The 17,018-nt window shown below is 42.9% G+C and overlaps 2 protein-coding genes across 3 annotated transcripts in view; one reads left to right on the forward strand and one right to left on the reverse strand.

Moving 5' to 3' along the window:
- LOC124019132 (phospholipid phosphatase 1-like) overlaps positions 1-8,222 on the forward strand; it is a 36,609-nt gene extending 28,387 nt beyond the window's left edge. For both annotated transcript variants that reach the window (XM_046334510.1, XM_046334511.1), the window contains exons 3-6: positions 1,402-1,685; positions 5,363-5,420; positions 7,228-7,404; positions 7,677-8,222. In XM_046334510.1, coding sequence (XP_046190466.1) covers positions 1,402-1,685; positions 5,363-5,420; positions 7,228-7,404; positions 7,677-7,799 — 642 coding nt within the window. In that variant the 3' untranslated portion in view covers positions 7,800-8,222. The remainder of the gene's footprint in view (positions 1-1,401; positions 1,686-5,362; positions 5,421-7,227; positions 7,405-7,676) is intronic.
- Positions 6,211-17,018, reverse strand: part of LOC124019131 (exosome RNA helicase MTR4) — a 50,050-nt gene continuing 39,242 nt past the window's right edge. The window contains exons 23-26 of the mRNA XM_046334508.1: positions 11,000-11,056; positions 10,083-10,245; positions 8,833-8,937; positions 6,211-8,400 (exon numbers count right to left, since the gene is read on the reverse strand). Coding sequence (XP_046190464.1) covers positions 8,348-8,400; positions 8,833-8,937; positions 10,083-10,245; positions 11,000-11,056 — 378 coding nt within the window. The 3' untranslated portion in view covers positions 6,211-8,347. The remainder of the gene's footprint in view (positions 8,401-8,832; positions 8,938-10,082; positions 10,246-10,999; positions 11,057-17,018) is intronic.

Here is a 17,018-nt window from a genome sequence, read left to right on the forward strand (position 1 = left end):
ACATATGTGTTATGGAATCATATAAATGCACAAGGTGCAATTTAGAAATTGACTAGTGTTAGTCATTGCATACCTTAGAGTCAAGTTATTTTTTCTGGGGGTGGTTTAGCCAATAGATATTGTTGTAATTTTTTGTCACTCAAGTGTCACATGAATAAACATTAGACATGGCAAAATGTATAGAATTGCAAGAAAATTTGCTTTAAAACTGCAACATTTTCTTTGCGCCCCATGACAAAATGTGTAGAATTGCAGGAAATTAGCTTTAAACCTGCAAAATGATCTTCACCAACAAGGGGGGTGTGAAGTTTCTGTCATGAACAATATTTGGGCCCGTAGAAATAGACATGAAGTGCTGGATGTTCGCCAATGCTGGAAGGGAGGCCCCCCGAGTGAAAAGATTTGGAAACCCCTGTCTAAAAGACAACTGATCCTATCATCAGTCCTAACTCTGAGACTTTGTGAATATGGGCCAGATAGATTCCGGTAAAATGAGGCACTCTAGGAGCCTTGTTGTGGCTGTTATAAAATCTTACTTATCAAGTCCTTATTTTGCAGCGTTCAAAATCAAAAAGCCTTTTTAGTTCCATTAAATTGACATGCAACAGACACATGCTGCATTATAATTGACGGGAATAGACAAAAAGGTTCACATCCCACGGTCCGCATACATTTCCAGTCAGCCAGTGTAATTGTACTCAGCAAGTAGAAACCCTCAGAGGTTGTAACTCATTTACAGGTCATGAATGAAAGTTGGTGACTCCCTCTATCCTCAAGACAGTTCCTCCACCATTCCTTCACACACAAAGGCTTTCAGGTTATGACTTGATGGTATCTGTGTCATGGTGGTAATTACCCTTGAGGTTTAAACGGTTGGAACAGTCAACCGTTATCAGGTCAACGCCCACCTCCTTGAGAGTAGAGTACAGTAGTAAGCACATGTTAATGTTGTAGGCCTATTTCCAGATAGGGGAACGCAAATACACACCCAGGTAACTGCTTATGCTTTCATGTCCATTGTCACACGGTGTGGTAGAGAGGTGTGAGTCAAAGTTGTCACACTATTTATTTGACATTTAAAAAGACCCACTTCACCAACCGCCCACAATGTTTAAATGACACGTTTGTTGCACTCATCAATGGTCTCAATCTGCATTGGGATAATTTCCCCCTTTTTTAAAAAGGCCTTTACTCATTTCACTTTAGACATGTTTCTCCGTGGACATCCTTGTTTGGCCTTTATAATATATTCACTCAGATGGACATTCTTCTAAAAATAATAGCTGTACTTTTTGTGACTTGACTTGAATTACAATACTAATGTGCAAAAACTTGTAAAGCTAAGCTGTGAGGGATGAGTACGTGATCTAACCTCTACTTCCTCTCCTCCCTTCCTCACAGATGGTCTTTGGAGAGTGCCTTTCAGTCTATCTAAAGCGCATCAAATCAAAATCCTCTTTCAGCAACATGTATGTGGCCAGTGTTTACAAAGCCATCGGCACCTTTGTGTTCGGGGCTGCCATGAGCCAATCGCTCACTGACATCGCCAAGTATTCGATTGGTCGGCTGCGACCTCACTTCCTGGACGTGTGCAAGCCCGACTGGAAGCTGATCAACTGCACGGCAGGCGCCTACATTGAGGACTTCACCTGCACCGGGGATACGCACATGGTCAACGAGGCCAGGTGGGTGTTGTTGAGAGGAAACTGACAGCTGGGCTGAATTTTTCTCCCTACCACTTAGCCCTCCTAGCCCTTCAGTGTTTACAGATCGGGTGGGTATTAGGCATATCTGAGTCTGGAAAGGTATAGGCAGTAAAGTGGTGGAGCTTCCATTTTTATGCCTAAAATGCTTTACATGGTCAATCCGACATATGCAGTGGCTGTACAGCATTCACTGTGAATGCAGCCTCCACAGAAGTCGGAGCATTCATACTTCTTGCACTTCGTGTAGCTGTCATGGGCATCCAATAAATGAGTCTGCGCCGCACCACTCGTAGTGATTCATGGCTAATCTCTATAGCCATCCAATTAATTACAAGCAACTGGCTAAGTGAAAAGACAATACCTTACCTCTTCTGAGATGTTGGGAGTATGTTTTCCGGTGCTTGACATGGATCAGCCAAATTAGCATGAAGTAACTAGACTGCGCAGTTCTCCCACCTGCATCTCCATCCCAAAATGTGCCTACATTTAGGCTATTGTTTATATGTGTATTACACACACTATGTTGAGGTAAACATCTGAGTATAATACTTGGATGCCAGCCCCAATACATGTCCATGTCATCGTCAATCAACTGCCTTCTAGTTAAAAACTACTTTGAATATACCACCATCGATTTCTGTATGCTAGCTATCCTACCAGCTTGTACGAATGGGAATTAGCATTTAGCAGTCACTTTTTCGAAACTTGAAAAGGGACAACTTCTAAATGTTACACAGCAAAATATATCCACATCGAATTTTAGTAACCACATTGTGGGCCTGTTACAATACATCAACCATGACAGATTTGACCAAAAATAACAACACTTTGTTAGATCAGATTTGTTGAAAGTGCGCCAGCGTCCTTCTGTCCTCCACGGACATTAACCTCTTTATCGCATCTACCTCCCCGATCTCTTTCCAGTTCAAACTCATTTTTGTGTCATTGAAATCCCTACACGAGGTATCATAAAATGTTTTATTTGTGAACTTGTTGGATAGCCTTTTGTCAAGGAAGTTAGTGTTTATACAGGATGTACCGCAGGTGTCCCAGTACTTTTGCTATGGGCTCTGGTCAAAAGTAGTGCAGTAAATAGGGAGCCATTTGGAACACAAGAGAAACTTCAAAGTGTGGACTTGCTTATTACTCAACAATGATCTCATGGTCAGCATATCAGAACCATAGAAATATAATATATTGGACTCTATTTCTAGGAACAGAACACAATCAGCAATAAAGCAGGAGATATTCTATTTCAGTGGAAGTATGATATAATTGAGTCCGAAGATTTGTAACAAGCATCTCAACTGGTTCCAAATCAGTCCTTAAACCCTTCCTTTGATGTTTGCAGAGCTGTGAACTCAATTTATGCTTGATCAGCAATGCTGTACGGAGGATGTGACGCAATTGCGGAGCCTCCGCGAGCTCTGTGCCGCATCGCTGCGCGCCTCCCAAATGTTGTAACAATGCGGGGGGCTCCGTATCGACATGATTTATTGCTGATTATGTTCTGTTCCTAGAAATATAATCCAATATATTATATTTCTATTGTTCTGATATGCTGAGTGATGATTAGATCATTGTTGAGTAAGGCAAGCCCACACTTGGCATTTTCCTGTGTGTCCCAAATGGCTCCCTATTTACTGCACTACTTTTGACCAGAGCCTTTAGCAACAGGGCGCTATATAGGGAAAATGGTAGCCATTTTGGATTCAGGCTGTGCCCAGTTGAACAACTGCTCAGCTGGAAATCGTCTATAAAGACTCACTGAGGGGATGTGTCTGACAATGACAACTAGGCTGGCTGCTTATCAGGGGGAAATGACTTCAGCTTAGAGCTCTCTCTGTACTTTAACCTTTACAATGTTTTGCAATTCCACAAATAACTGTGGGAGTCAAGGCCTAACTGGAATAAACAGAAGTTGGTCTATTGCCTGTCTCTAGCTCCTACATTGTACTGGGACACCTGGGGTTGCTTTAAGCCCTAATTGCAATGGACTAGGAACCATGGTTTTACCTCTATTTTGCCTTTTGGGTAAATGGGTATTTCCAGGTCAATAGACCCAGCTTTGCAAGCCTGCTGCAGAGCCGGACGTGGGTCTGAGTTTAGAAGTTCCATACGAATTCTGATCTGATTCTCTGAGCTTTCACTGAAAGCTGGTCTTCAAGCAATACTCGTTATCACCACGGAGACCAAGGTTATAATTACCAGTATCAGATAACAGACAGGCACTAACCAAATTCTGTAAAACTGTCACTCTAAATTTCAATCTGACAAGATTAGAACATCCTCCTTTTTCATCTACTTGAAAACAGAGATGTACAAAGGAGAGGAAGTCTGTCTTTATTTAGATTTTGAAATCAACATCTAGGACTTGTCAATTATAGACCAACAAAGGTAAATGGAGGGCTAGTTGTCGAGTGCCTGCCGGTCTGTCCCATCCTCAGTCGTACCAGTGTTATTGGCAGTGGTGGGTAGTTAGTTCGCTGGCTGTCTCTATACAGACTATACACTTTGGCTGTAGTGTATCATTACCTCATGTGGTAAGCCTCTCCCGTGTTACCCTAGAAACCTGAGTATACACCATACAGACGACTCTAATCTCTACCATGATCCCTGGGTGGGCTCTCCCAGTCTCGTGTGGCCCCAGGTCATATTTACCTGGGTGTTGCTCTGGTCTCCCATGGCAGCCCTTCCCCGGTCGAGGGCCCGGTTCTGGGTGTTTTCTTTGGGATGGTAGTCATTAATAGAACAAATAACTGCCTGGTGTATCGAGTGATGAGAGCAGGTCAGATCAACTCCCCAGTTCCTCTTTCTGCAACGTGAGCCTTTCTCTCAGGGAAATGAGGCTCGCTGTCGGTCAGAACCTCTGCTTGTGTGTGTCCCAAGTGCCTTACACTTGGAAACCTCCCTCAGTGAATCAACATTAATCCGCTATATAATGGTTTACAGGGGGGGTTTTGGGTCCTGTGGGTTGAACATATCAGTCTTCCCTCATTGCTGTACTGTCCTCACATGGTTAATAAAGAGAATTGAATTAAGGGAGTTGAGTTGGAGCTCTCTTGGCTCTCTCTGTGTGATGTTTTAACCTCTGTTTTCAGCCTTTACCACTAGAGAAGCTGTATACAGCTCTCTATTATGACATTAGGCTGGTGGATTATGTTACAGTACTGTGGACTTTTTCGGTCAGTATGGTCAGGCTTTCTCCCAACACTAATTAGTGTCCACTTTGGTACCAGGCTCCAGGGTGTTGTCTGTGGGCCTACAGCTATCCCCACTGTTTATCAGTCATTTGCTGGGCGGGCGGATGCCTCCGCTGGGCAGCGCTGCTTAAGCAAACAGGAAGACACTAAAGGCGGCCGGATAAGTGGGCTAGGGTTGCAGCCCTCTAACTGCCCGCCCAGGGAAACTGATGCTGTCTCAACCCCCCCCCCCCCAAATCAGTGCTCCATAACAGACGTCAGCAGACATCCCTCCCTAGCACAACTCTATTACCCAGAAAAGGGTGTGTCAGTTTTTCCAGTGTGTGCTTCTGTTGTTCAACAGAATAGGGATTTATCACCAACACTGAGCCGATTTGAAGTGGGTGAATGTGTTCCCCCCCCCCCCCCAGTGCACACAGCCATCCCATGATGCCATTGTGTGTTATGTTGCAGGCTGTCCTTCTACTCCGGCCACTCCTCCTTCTCCATGTACTGCATGCTGTTCCTGGCAGTAAGTATACTCTATGGGGTTTCCTCTGTGTGCACTCATGTCTCAGAGCTGGGTGATATGGACATATATTTCATATACTGAATTTTAACGATAAATTGAAAACAATGTGCACGAGTTGTTTACCCTTATCTACTACTTTAAATGTAGCCATCAACTTTTCAAACATGACATTTCTCTCGTAGGGCCCTATAGGTTATTGTAATGAATGTCAGCTAAATATCCAGTGTCGATTATTTTTGGTTTATTGTCCCAGCTCAAATGTATCAATTCATTTAAGTTTACAGTATGTCATTGGATGTGTTTTATATGAATATTTAATACTTAAAGCAAAAATACCATGAATCTGATACATAAGTCAGCAAGTAAATCAGATTAACATTAGATCAACAGATATATAAATGCAACAATTTTAATGAGTTATAGTTCATAAGGAAATTAGTCAGTTGAAATGTTTCAGCACTAATCTATGGATTTCACATTACTGGGCATAAGCCTACCCAATCAGAATGAGTTTTACCACATACAGAAATACTCAGTTTCATCGGGTGGCTGGTCTCAGACGACCCCGTAGGTGGACGTACTGCAGAATTCTCTAAAACAATGTTGGAAGCAGCTTGTGGTAGAATTTAATGTTAATTTATCTGGCAACAACTGATGGACATTCCTACAGTCAGCATGCCCCCACATAACTTGAGACATTGCATTGTAACAAAACTACACAGTTGAGTGGCCTTGTAATGAGCATGCTTCTTGATATGCCAAATGCACAAAATAAGCCTTGTGGGTAAGAAACATTTCTGGGATATTTTATTTCAGCTCATGAAACCTACATGTTGCATTTATATTTTTGTTCAATATACTTAATAGTACATGGTTCAGATTTATAGAGAACTGAATTTACCTCAAGTTCATGACAGCGCAGAGACATGGGATGATAAATAAAGGCCCATTGCGTACATTCAATACTGGTACTCAATGCAGCAAAACATCCGTGCACTGTGCCGAAGTCCTGACAATCGCTGCAGCAAATGAGTTAAGACCAAATAGCAGTTCTAAAGTTCAAGAACAGAGAGAGACAAGTCCAGTCTATTTTAAGTGTCGCAGTTGGCTTTCCATTCACGAATAGACACACACCCATTATTGTACAAACGCATTCAGAACTGATTTTTTTTGTCCCATTGAACAAAATGGTCCAGAAAGGCCATAACTCAACCATGTACACTGATTTGGAAACTATTACAAGCAGTCACCTTTGGAAATGGCTGTAAATTGAACATTAGGTTATATTACTTGTTTTGATCATTTCTATTTCACTCAACTGTATATGGAATTAAGGCATTTAAACTAAGTTTTAAGCCTAGTAAAAACAGCAGACGAAGGCTGATTGGTTGTTTAAATACTACTTTGGAAGTTTCCGCTGTGCAGTATGTTTATATCCAAGAGTTGACGCTGCCATGTAGAGCAGTGAGAGTAAACAGGAATGAGCAAGATCTCACAGCATCAACATTAGAATGATTGTTACAAACACAACCAGCTCACGCACATCAATGATGGATCAGACCACTTTCAAACAGTAGCCAGCACTTAAACTAATCTCAAGTAGAAAACCAAGAGGATTGAAGCATGTCAACGACTGGTTTCAACCTACAATTGCTCTGGCGACATTGCGGTCCTTGTGACAGCAAAGCTATTTGTCAAATTAGTTAGCATTAAATCCATTTTAACTGACAAAACATGTTACTAGTAAAAAAACAAGCCTTTTTTCTTAAAGTAGGCAAGTCTTAATTCATTTCCACCTGTCTCCCAGCTATACATCCAGGCCAGACTGCAGGCAGAGTGGGCTAGACTCCTGAGACCAACACTCCAATTCTTCCTGATCGCTGCATCCGTTTACACTGGCCTGTCCCGTGTGTCCGACTACAAACACCACTGGAGCGACGTCCTGGCTGGCCTTATTCAGGGAGCACTCGTGGCCATACTGGTGGTGAGTTAATCACACTGCTCCATTTGGTTAAGGCAATTCAGCTTTATTTGTCCATTTGTTACAATAGAAATTGGGTAATAGTAGCAGAGAGCACAAGAGGGGTATTTCATCTAGACCCAGTGGATTGTAGTCAAGGTGTCTCCTGACCTATACGTGTCCCACTTTAAAAGCCTTACTTCCTACTAAGTAGCCATTCTCTTCAATAAAATCATTAACTGAGGTCAACCATTTCCCTCCAAAGCTGTCCACTGACACTTGTCTTTCCCCTGCAGGTATTTTTAGTGTCAGACTTCTTCAAGAAGAGGGTGGAGCCCCAGGAGGATGTGGAGATTCCCCACACCAGCCTGCAAGAGACACCCACTAACGGAAACCATTACGACAGCAGCCCCAACTAAGCTATAGAGAAGAGGAACTGTTTACTGCATGCACATCATACCCCACTAAGGGTCGGACCACTGGGGTGGAAAGAAAATATGCGTCTCAAATGGTACCCTACTCCCTACATTGGGTCCTGGTCAAAACTAGTGCACTCTGGAGGGAATAGGGTGCCATCTGGGAATGAACCAGACATGTGAATGTAACCCTGCTTTGTGCTTTCCTGACCTATGACCTGGAGCCAAGCTGTCTGAGCTCCCTATTGGACTCTTGAGTCCCACCCATGTTGCCTTGGCTGGACTGCTACTATTACAGCTTCCTGTGTATTATCCAGACCAATATAATGTATCTTCACCTGAAGCAACAAAAAAACATTTTGTTTTATCCAGCTGTATGTTAGAAGAAATCACTATACAGACTTTTATTAAAATTGTTGAAGTATGTACAAATGTTGCGCTTTTTGGAAGGAAAATAAGCCATTTTATGCTTATTAACACATTTTAAAAAATTGTCTGGATGACGTCACACTCAAACCAACAAACACAGGTCTTGCAAAGGTGTCACTCAATCACAAATATAAACTGGCAGCAAACACAATATCCCTCTTGATTTTCGTAATACCTATAATGAAAAACAAAAGAAATACATGAGTATAATTGACGTTGAAATTGTTCAATGTACACTGCTGTAGACTATACAGTGACTACAACTTAGTCCTACAATCTAGGGTCAAAAAACTGCACTAGTTGGAATTAGGATTGTAAGTATTAAGCTGACAGACAATGTTTTGTGAGCTGTGTCTTCGTAACAATGTATTTTAACTAGGGGAGATGTCTTGACTTTGGGGCACAACCGATTCTCTGAGCCCTGGTAGTAGTACATCACATTTGAACTCTGGCAAACATGTGAAGATCGAGGGCAGTCAGAAGAGATCAGATTACCCTCTGCAGACTTGTTCCCCTACTATTGGTTTTAACTATAGACTTACAGACCACACACAAGCATTCTGTCAGCCTGAAGGTTGCAACCACTAGATGTAGAAACCGATCTTACCCTCCGCAAACTTGTTCTCCAGCTCGGTGTTACCGATGGCCTTGGCTGCTTGACACATCTGACGGAGCAGCTCCTCCAGGCGACGCATGCAGCGGATGATACTCCCTACAGAGACAGACACAGGGTTAGCAAGCAGAAGATACTCCCTACGGACAAAGACGAGAGAATGTCAGCCAGAGCCGAGAGACCGGGATCCGGATGAAAACTCAACTTTGCACAGATCAGTGAGACATGGGTCAGTTTGCCTGGAGTCATTCCAATAGAGGATGTGTGTATATATAACTTGGGAGATTGTCAATGGGGGAGTTGCCTGAAAGTTTGAGTCTTCAGTTACGATTCGGCCGAAGACCGTTCCATCTGAACTACACGACAACATGATACCATTAATGTGTGACCAGAACCCCAGCCCTCCTTATAAAAATGCAACCACAGTTTACACAGCTTCACATGGAATCCAGAGCCAAAACCTCAGAAGGATCTGATAACTGAACTATGATCTTGTGTGTCGCAAATTAAGAGGGGAGTTGCATATGTTCCTGCTCATGTCAGGGTGAAATACAGAGCCAAATACCAGTCTTATACCAGTCTTATCTCTCTACTTATCTCTACTCTCAGTCTCTACTTTGAAGAGAGACTGAGAGCATTAGGGGGGGTGATCCGTTTCAGCTATTTCTCATCATTTTAAATCCTCTATACTCATGGTGCCTTAAAAGCTACAACCTGGGATTTGTTTTTCAGCAAAACAGCAACTCTGTCACTTGTTTTGGTAGACATCTGGGGGATGGGGTAGGGGAAATGTAACCTATGCATTGCCCATTACAGCTCATACACGAGGTAAAAATCTGTTATTCCCTGAAGTGTACCTCAAAGACAGAAACCTTTCCAGCCATAAAGGACTAGGCCTACAGCCAATTCAGAGGAAACCATATATTTCAACATGGGAGTTCATCACCCGGTCTTCTGGCTCTCCTTCCATGTACTACAACATGCCGTTTGCAAAACAAATAAAAAAGTTATCAACTGCTAGATAGAGACATTGGCCATCAGAAAAACAACACTTGGAAGGCTGTCCGTTAGGTGAGTTACCTTGCACTGATTGCAAGTGGCTCTGGACAAGTATACCTGCTAAATGACTCAAATGTATGGGGCTACCCCACACGGAAACAGAAAACCTACATTTGGAGCGCGCCGTCCATTTCATAGGCACTGGACAGATATTAGAGCGTCGGGAGGTTGGCCAGGTGAGTTACCTTCAAAGACGTCGGTCATCTTGCAGATCTGTGCGAAGGTGGAGCCGTTAGCCCAGGTGTAAACCACGTCCATCAGGTGAGGCTTGAACTTGTCCAGGTAGGTGTCCTCATCCACCTCCAGCTTAGCCTCCGCAGACACCTTGGCAACGCGCTTGGCACACTCCTGACAATCAGACATCCAATTCCAGGTTTTATTACATCCATATGACAGTCATAGGCTGCGTGTAAAATGGCACCCTATTACTTTCATAGTGCACTCATGTTGACCAGAGCCCTATGGATACTGGTCAAAAGTAGATCACTACATTTGGAACACGTCCAGGTCCCAAAATACATAGCTATAGGGTATAGGCTAACAAAAAAATTACAAAAGGGAAAACAAACTTAAAGTACGTGGCATATCTTGCACTTTGATTATACAATTTCAGCAAACATTCACTCACATGAAGACAGGCAGGGAGACCCAATCTAATCTTTCACCAAACATCTAGGCTGACAGGTTTCAGCAGACAGAAACAGCAGTAAGTCAATAGAATAGGTAGACTGGTTGGATTCCAAGTCAAACATACATTGCAGTGTAGTTAAACATGCCGGTATATGCCTTGGTTCACAAACAGCATGAGCTAAGTGTCAGAAACCACACATCTGAAAAGCAGACTAAACCAGGCCTGAGGGGTGCATCACAAAGCGTTGAGTTTGTTACCATCCCCATTTCAATTCCATATTTAAGTTATTTAAATCACATTTAGAAAAGCCTGCCGCTAAACTCATTGGCCATATCCCAAATATCCCACCGTAATTCCCTACTGTATGCAGTGCACTACTTTTGACCTGGGCTACACATATTGATCCTGCTTTGTAACCTATGCTAACCACCAGGACAGTGCAGATTCTGCTGCGGAGTGAAGAATGTTTACCTGCATCTGTCTCAGAGGTCCAGCCAGCTGCTCTGTCAGCTTGGGCATCTCGTTAACCTGAGGGAAGGAAGGGAACAAAACAAAACAACACAATGACATCAGTCTAAAGCTTTGGACACACCGCGACCACCTGCTGGGTGTCAAGGAGCAAACGTGTTTTTGCCAATTCAACATGATGAATCCTTTGAAAATGAAAAATGTTGGCCAATACTGTGGTGAGAGGCACTTGGTAGCAGGATTATTGATCAGTCTCTGCCTTTAGTACTCCTAATAAGAAAAGTGTCAACATTACTGCTGCCAGTAGATTATTGATTTAAGGAGAAACATGCAGTGAGCTAGCTCAGTAATGGGAGCGAGCAGTCTTATGTTTCTTTACCTCATCATTTCTACTGTGTAGGCTACTGTGCCTTCAGAATGTATCCATACCTCTCGACTTACTCCACATTTTGTTGGGTCACAGAATTCAAAATGTATAAAATATATTTCCCCCCCCCTCACCCATCTACACACAGTACCCCATAATAACAAAGTGAAAACATGTTTAGTAATATTAACACATTTATTGTAAATGAAATATACCTCATGTACATAAGTATTCATACCCCTTTGAAATGACACTCCAAATTGAGCTCCGCTGCATCCATTTTTCCTTTGATCATCTTTGAGATGCCACTACAACTTGATTTGAGTCCACCTGTGGCCAATTCAATTGATTGGACATGACTTAAAAATAAACTGGTCTTTAAGGTCCCACAGTTGACAGTGCACGTCAGAGCAGAAACTATACCATGAAGTACAATGAACTGTCCGTATCTCCGAGATAGAATTGATGAGGCATATCTGAGGAAGGTTTTAAAACTATTTATAGAGTGTTGAAAGCTTCCAAGTGCACAGTGGTCGCCACTATTGGGGAAAAAAATATAGATCTATTGATCTACCCAGACTGTGGCTAGAGCTGGCCGTCCAACCAAACTGATCAACCGGGCAAGAAGGACCTTGGTCAGGGAGGTGACCAAGAACCCAATGACCACTGACAGAACTACATCCTTGGCTGAGATGAGAGAACCTGTCACAAGGACAACAGTCTCCACAGCGCTTTATGGGAGAGTAGCCAGACAGAAATCTTCCTGAGAAAAAAGGTACATGACAGCACACCCGTAGTTCACAAAAATCACATTGAAAGTCTGGAAAGACTTGAAGATTGCTGTTCACTGCTGCTCCCCATCTAAATTAACAGAGCTTGAGAAAATCTGCAAGGAAGAACGGGAGAAAAGCTGATACAGACACACCCTAGACGACTCAAAATCGGTAATAACCGCCAAAAATGCTTCTACAAAGTATTGACCCAGGGGTGTGAATACTTATGTAAATGAGATATTTCTATATTTCATTCTCAATAAATTTGTAAACATTTAAAAAAACATGTTTTCACTTTGTCGTTATGGGATATTGTGTGATGGGCAAGATTTATATTTTTATTTTATACATTTTCAATCCAGACTAACAAAATGTGGAATAAGTCAAGGGGTATGAATACTTTCTGAAGGCAATGTAAATGTTTCTTCTCAAAAGGTCACGGATGACCGCACTGATGACCGCACTGATGACCATAGCCTTTTCTCCCGCCACCTCCACTCTAGCTGGCTAAAAGTCTGACTGGTAAAGGTCACGGATTGCTGTCCACTCTCCAGGTAGAGTCATCATTGTTATCCTTGCTAATAGTAGGTCAAATATTGTTAAATTGACTTAAGGCAAAGTGAAGTCAAAACCATGATTACATACATAAAACTCAGGAGATGCACTACAGTACTTAATGCAGCTGGTGGCCACACCAGATACAGACATCAACTATTCAGAGGAGACTGAGTAAATCAGGCATTCATGGTCGAATTGCAGCAAAGAAACCACTACTAAAGGACACCAATAAGAAGAGACTTGCTTGGGCCATTAGAGCGGTGGAAGTCCAAATTTGAGAATTCTGGTTCCAACCGCCATGTCTTTGTGAAACGCAGAGTAGGTGAACGGATGATCTCCGCATGTGTGGTTCCCACCGTGAAGCATGAAGGTGGTGGTGTGATTGTGCTTTGCTGGTGACACTTGTCAGTGATTTATTTAGAATTCAAGGCACACTTAACCAGGATGGCTACAACAGCATTTTGCAGCGATACACCATCCCATCTGGTTTGCTCTTAGTGGGACTATCATTTGTTTTTCAACAGGACAATGACCCAAAACACACCTCCAGACTGTGTAAGGGCTATTTAACCAAGAAAGCGAGTGATGAGTGCTGCATCAGATGACCTGGCCTCCACAATCACCCGACTTCAACCCAAGTTGTTGGACTGCAAGGTGAAGGAAAGTCAGCAAACAAGTGCTCAGCATATGTGGGAACTCCTTCAAGACTGTTGGAAAAGCATTCCTCATGAAGCTGGTTGAGAGAATGCCAAGGGTTTGCAAAGCTGTCATCAAGGCAAAGGGTGGCTTCTTTGCAACAGCTGGTGCACGATATCTAAGGAAGTCTCAAGCTATAGCTCACCTAAGGTAAAGTATCTCATGATAAGCTGTAGACAACACTACCTACCGAGAGAGTTTATCTGTATTCTTTGTAGCTGTTTACATACCACCACAGTCAGAGGCTGGCACCTTGACAGCATTGAATGAGCTGTATTACACCATAAGCAAACAAGAAAACTTTCACCCAGAGGCAGCGCTCCTAGTAGCCGGGGACTTTAATGCAGGGAAACTTAAATCAGTTTTAGCGAATTTCTATCAGCATGTTAAATGTGCAACCAGAGGGAAAAGAACTCTGGACCATCAATACTCCACACACACAGATGCATACAAAGCTCGCCCTCGCCCTCCATTTGGCAAATCTGACCATAATTCTATCCTCCTGATTCCTGCTGACAAGCAAAGATTAAAGCAGGAAGCACCCATGACTAGATCAATAAAGTGGTCGGATGAAGCAGATGCTAAGCAACAGGACTGTTTTGCTTGCACAGACTGGAATATGTTCCGGGATTCCTCCGATGGCATTGAGGAGTACACCACATCAGTCACTGGCTTCAACAATAAGTATGTCGATGACGTCGTCCCCACAGTGACCGTATGTACATACCCCAACTACAAGCCATGGATTATAGGCAGTACCCTCACTGAGCTGAAGGCTCGAGCTGCCTCTTTCAAGGGGAGGGACTCTTACCCGGAAGCGTATAAGAAATCCCACCATGCCCGCCGACGAACCATCAAACAGGCAAAGTGTCAATACAGGACTAAGATCGAGTCGCACTACACCGGCTCTGAAGCACAGCCGAGAGCTGCCCAGTGACACGAGCCTGCCAGACGAGATAAACTAATTCTATGCTCGCGTCGTGGCAAGTAACACAAACGTGCATGTGCACCAGCTGTTCCAGAAGACCGTGATCACTCTCTCCACAGCCGATGCGAGTTATCCTTTTAAACAGGTCAACATTCACAAGACCGCAGGGCCAGACGGATTACCAGGACGTGTACTGCGAGCATGCGCTGACTAACTGGCAAGTGTCTTCACTGACATTTTCAACCTCTCCGAGTCTGTAATACCAACATGTTTTAAGCAGACCACAATAATCCCTGTGCCCAAAAACACTAAGGTAACCTGCCCAAACGACTACCCACCCGTAGCACTCACGTCTGTAGCCATGAAGCACTTTGAAAGGCTGGTCATGCCTCACATCAACACCATCATACCAGAAACCCTAGACCCACTCCAATTTGCATACTGCCCCAACAGATCCATGCAATCTTCATTGCACTCCACACCACCCTTTCCCACCTGGACAAAAGGAACACCCATGTAAGAATATTCATTCACTACAGCTCAGCGTTCAACACCCTAGTACCCTCATCGATAAGCCAAGGACCCTGGGACTAAACGCCTCCCTCTGCAACTGGATCCTGGACTTCCTGACGGAGCGCCAAGTCTAGGTCCAAGAGGCTTTGAAACAGCTTCTACCTCCAAGCCATAAGACTCCTGAACATCTAGTCAAATGGCTACCCAGACTATTTGCAGTTCCCCCCTTACACCACTGCCACTCTCCGTTGTCATCTATGCATAGTCACTTTAATAACTCTACCTACATGTACATACCACCTCAAATAACCTGTGCCCCCACACATTGACTCTTATCGGTACCACCCCTGTATATAGTCTCACTATTGTTCTCTCACTGGTGCTTTTTAATTACTTGTTACTTTTATCTATTATTCTAATCTGTATTTTTTTTTAAACTGCATTGTTGGTTTGGGGCTCGTAAGTAAGCATTTCACTAAGGTCTACACCCGTTGTATTCGGCACATGTGACTAATAAAATTTGATTAGACTTTGAAGAACATCTATAAAAATACTCTGATTTGTTTAACACTTTTTTGGTTACTACATGATTCCACGTGTTATTCTACAACGTAGAAAATAAGAAAAATTAAGAAAAACCCTTGAATGCGTAAGTGTGTCCAAACTTTTGACTGGTACTGTATATATCAACACCAAGAGGTTGGAATAATAGTATGAAAATTATGATCATGTCCTTTTAGTGTAAGGGCTGTGGTAAATTAGTTAAGACTAATAAGTTAAATTAGTTAAAAGGGAAAACTCCCCCCAAAAAGTATATTTTTGAAAATTAGATTTCTGACATGCAAAACATTTTGGGACTACATCAACAATGGACTAATGAAACAAATACCAAAACATTGTTTTGGGGTGGAATTTTCCTTTAATAGACCAATAGGAAATCTCTCTGCCAATAACAGATCATTTTCAGTTTTCCCCTCCCCACTCAGACCACTCACAGTCTTAGCAAAATTCTTGCTTGAGAAATTGCTGTTTGCTAAGAAGCTATTTTTGTTTTCAATTAAAATGGTTGAAAACTCAGTAAGGTAATTAATTACTCAAAATTGATTTGATATTAAAAAGTGCTGCATTGGACCTTTAAAGGTCAGTGGTGAAGTGAAAGTCTACCTCCTGCAGATGAGGGGGGATACAAGATACCGTTACCCCAATTTTTGTCTTTATAAAGATTCCCACTTGTTCGTGGGAAATAATAATTGGTGTGACTCTATCTTGATCCCATTTCCCACTCTCCCATGGCAGTGCCTCAGCCCCCCCCCCCAGCTTCCTCTCTGTGCCCTACTCCCAAGCCTATCAAGATAGAGTCACACCAATTATTATTTCCCACGAACAAGTGGGAATCTTTATAAAGACAAAAATTGGGGTAACGGTATCTTGTATCCCCCCTCATCTGCAGGAGGTAGACTTTCACTTCACCACTGACCTTTAAAGGTCCAATGCAGCACTTTTTAATATCAAATCAATTTTGAGTAATTAATTACCTTACTGAGTTTTCAACCATTTTAATTGAAAACAAAAATAGCTTCTTAGCAAACAGCAATTTCTCAAGCAAGAATTTTGCTAAGACTGTGAGTAGCTCTGGCTCGGTGCCCCGGGTGACGCCCCATTAACCCCTGATGTTTTTAGCCTGTCATGATATCTTCTCTGCCTGCCTCAGCCCTCATCAGCCTCTCCAGCAGCAGCAGGTGGAAGCTCTCTCTCCACACAGAGAAGAGTGAGCAGCTGCATAAATATCATCATACAGCACACTAAAGCCTTTATGTGGGGTGACAGGACACTGGACGACAGCTGCATGTGAATGTCACAGAGCCAATCTGCTAACAGACAACAGAGAGCGCAAAAGAGCGAGAGAGAGCGCAAAAGAGCGAGAGAGAGCGCGAGACTTGCAGGCAGTAGAAATGACACATATAGAAGCCTAAATCTAAAATTGCAGTATAAGCCAGTAGACATGACAATACACAAACACAGAGCTAGACTGTTAAATGTAGTGCTGACATGATGATGCGCACACGGCACTAGACCTTTGCTCAAGAATACACCTGCAATGTCACGATGGACGATAGAGTTTAAAAAGAGTGGACTTTGTTATTGCGGAGGTCAATAATCAAGGAGGCCAAAGCAAAGTTTTCAAAC

This window comes from Oncorhynchus gorbuscha, unplaced genomic scaffold, assembly GCF_021184085.1.
Source record: "Oncorhynchus gorbuscha isolate QuinsamMale2020 ecotype Even-year unplaced genomic scaffold, OgorEven_v1.0 Un_scaffold_70:::fragment_2:::debris, whole genome shotgun sequence".
Lineage (NCBI taxonomy): Eukaryota > Metazoa > Chordata > Actinopteri > Salmoniformes > Salmonidae > Oncorhynchus > Oncorhynchus gorbuscha.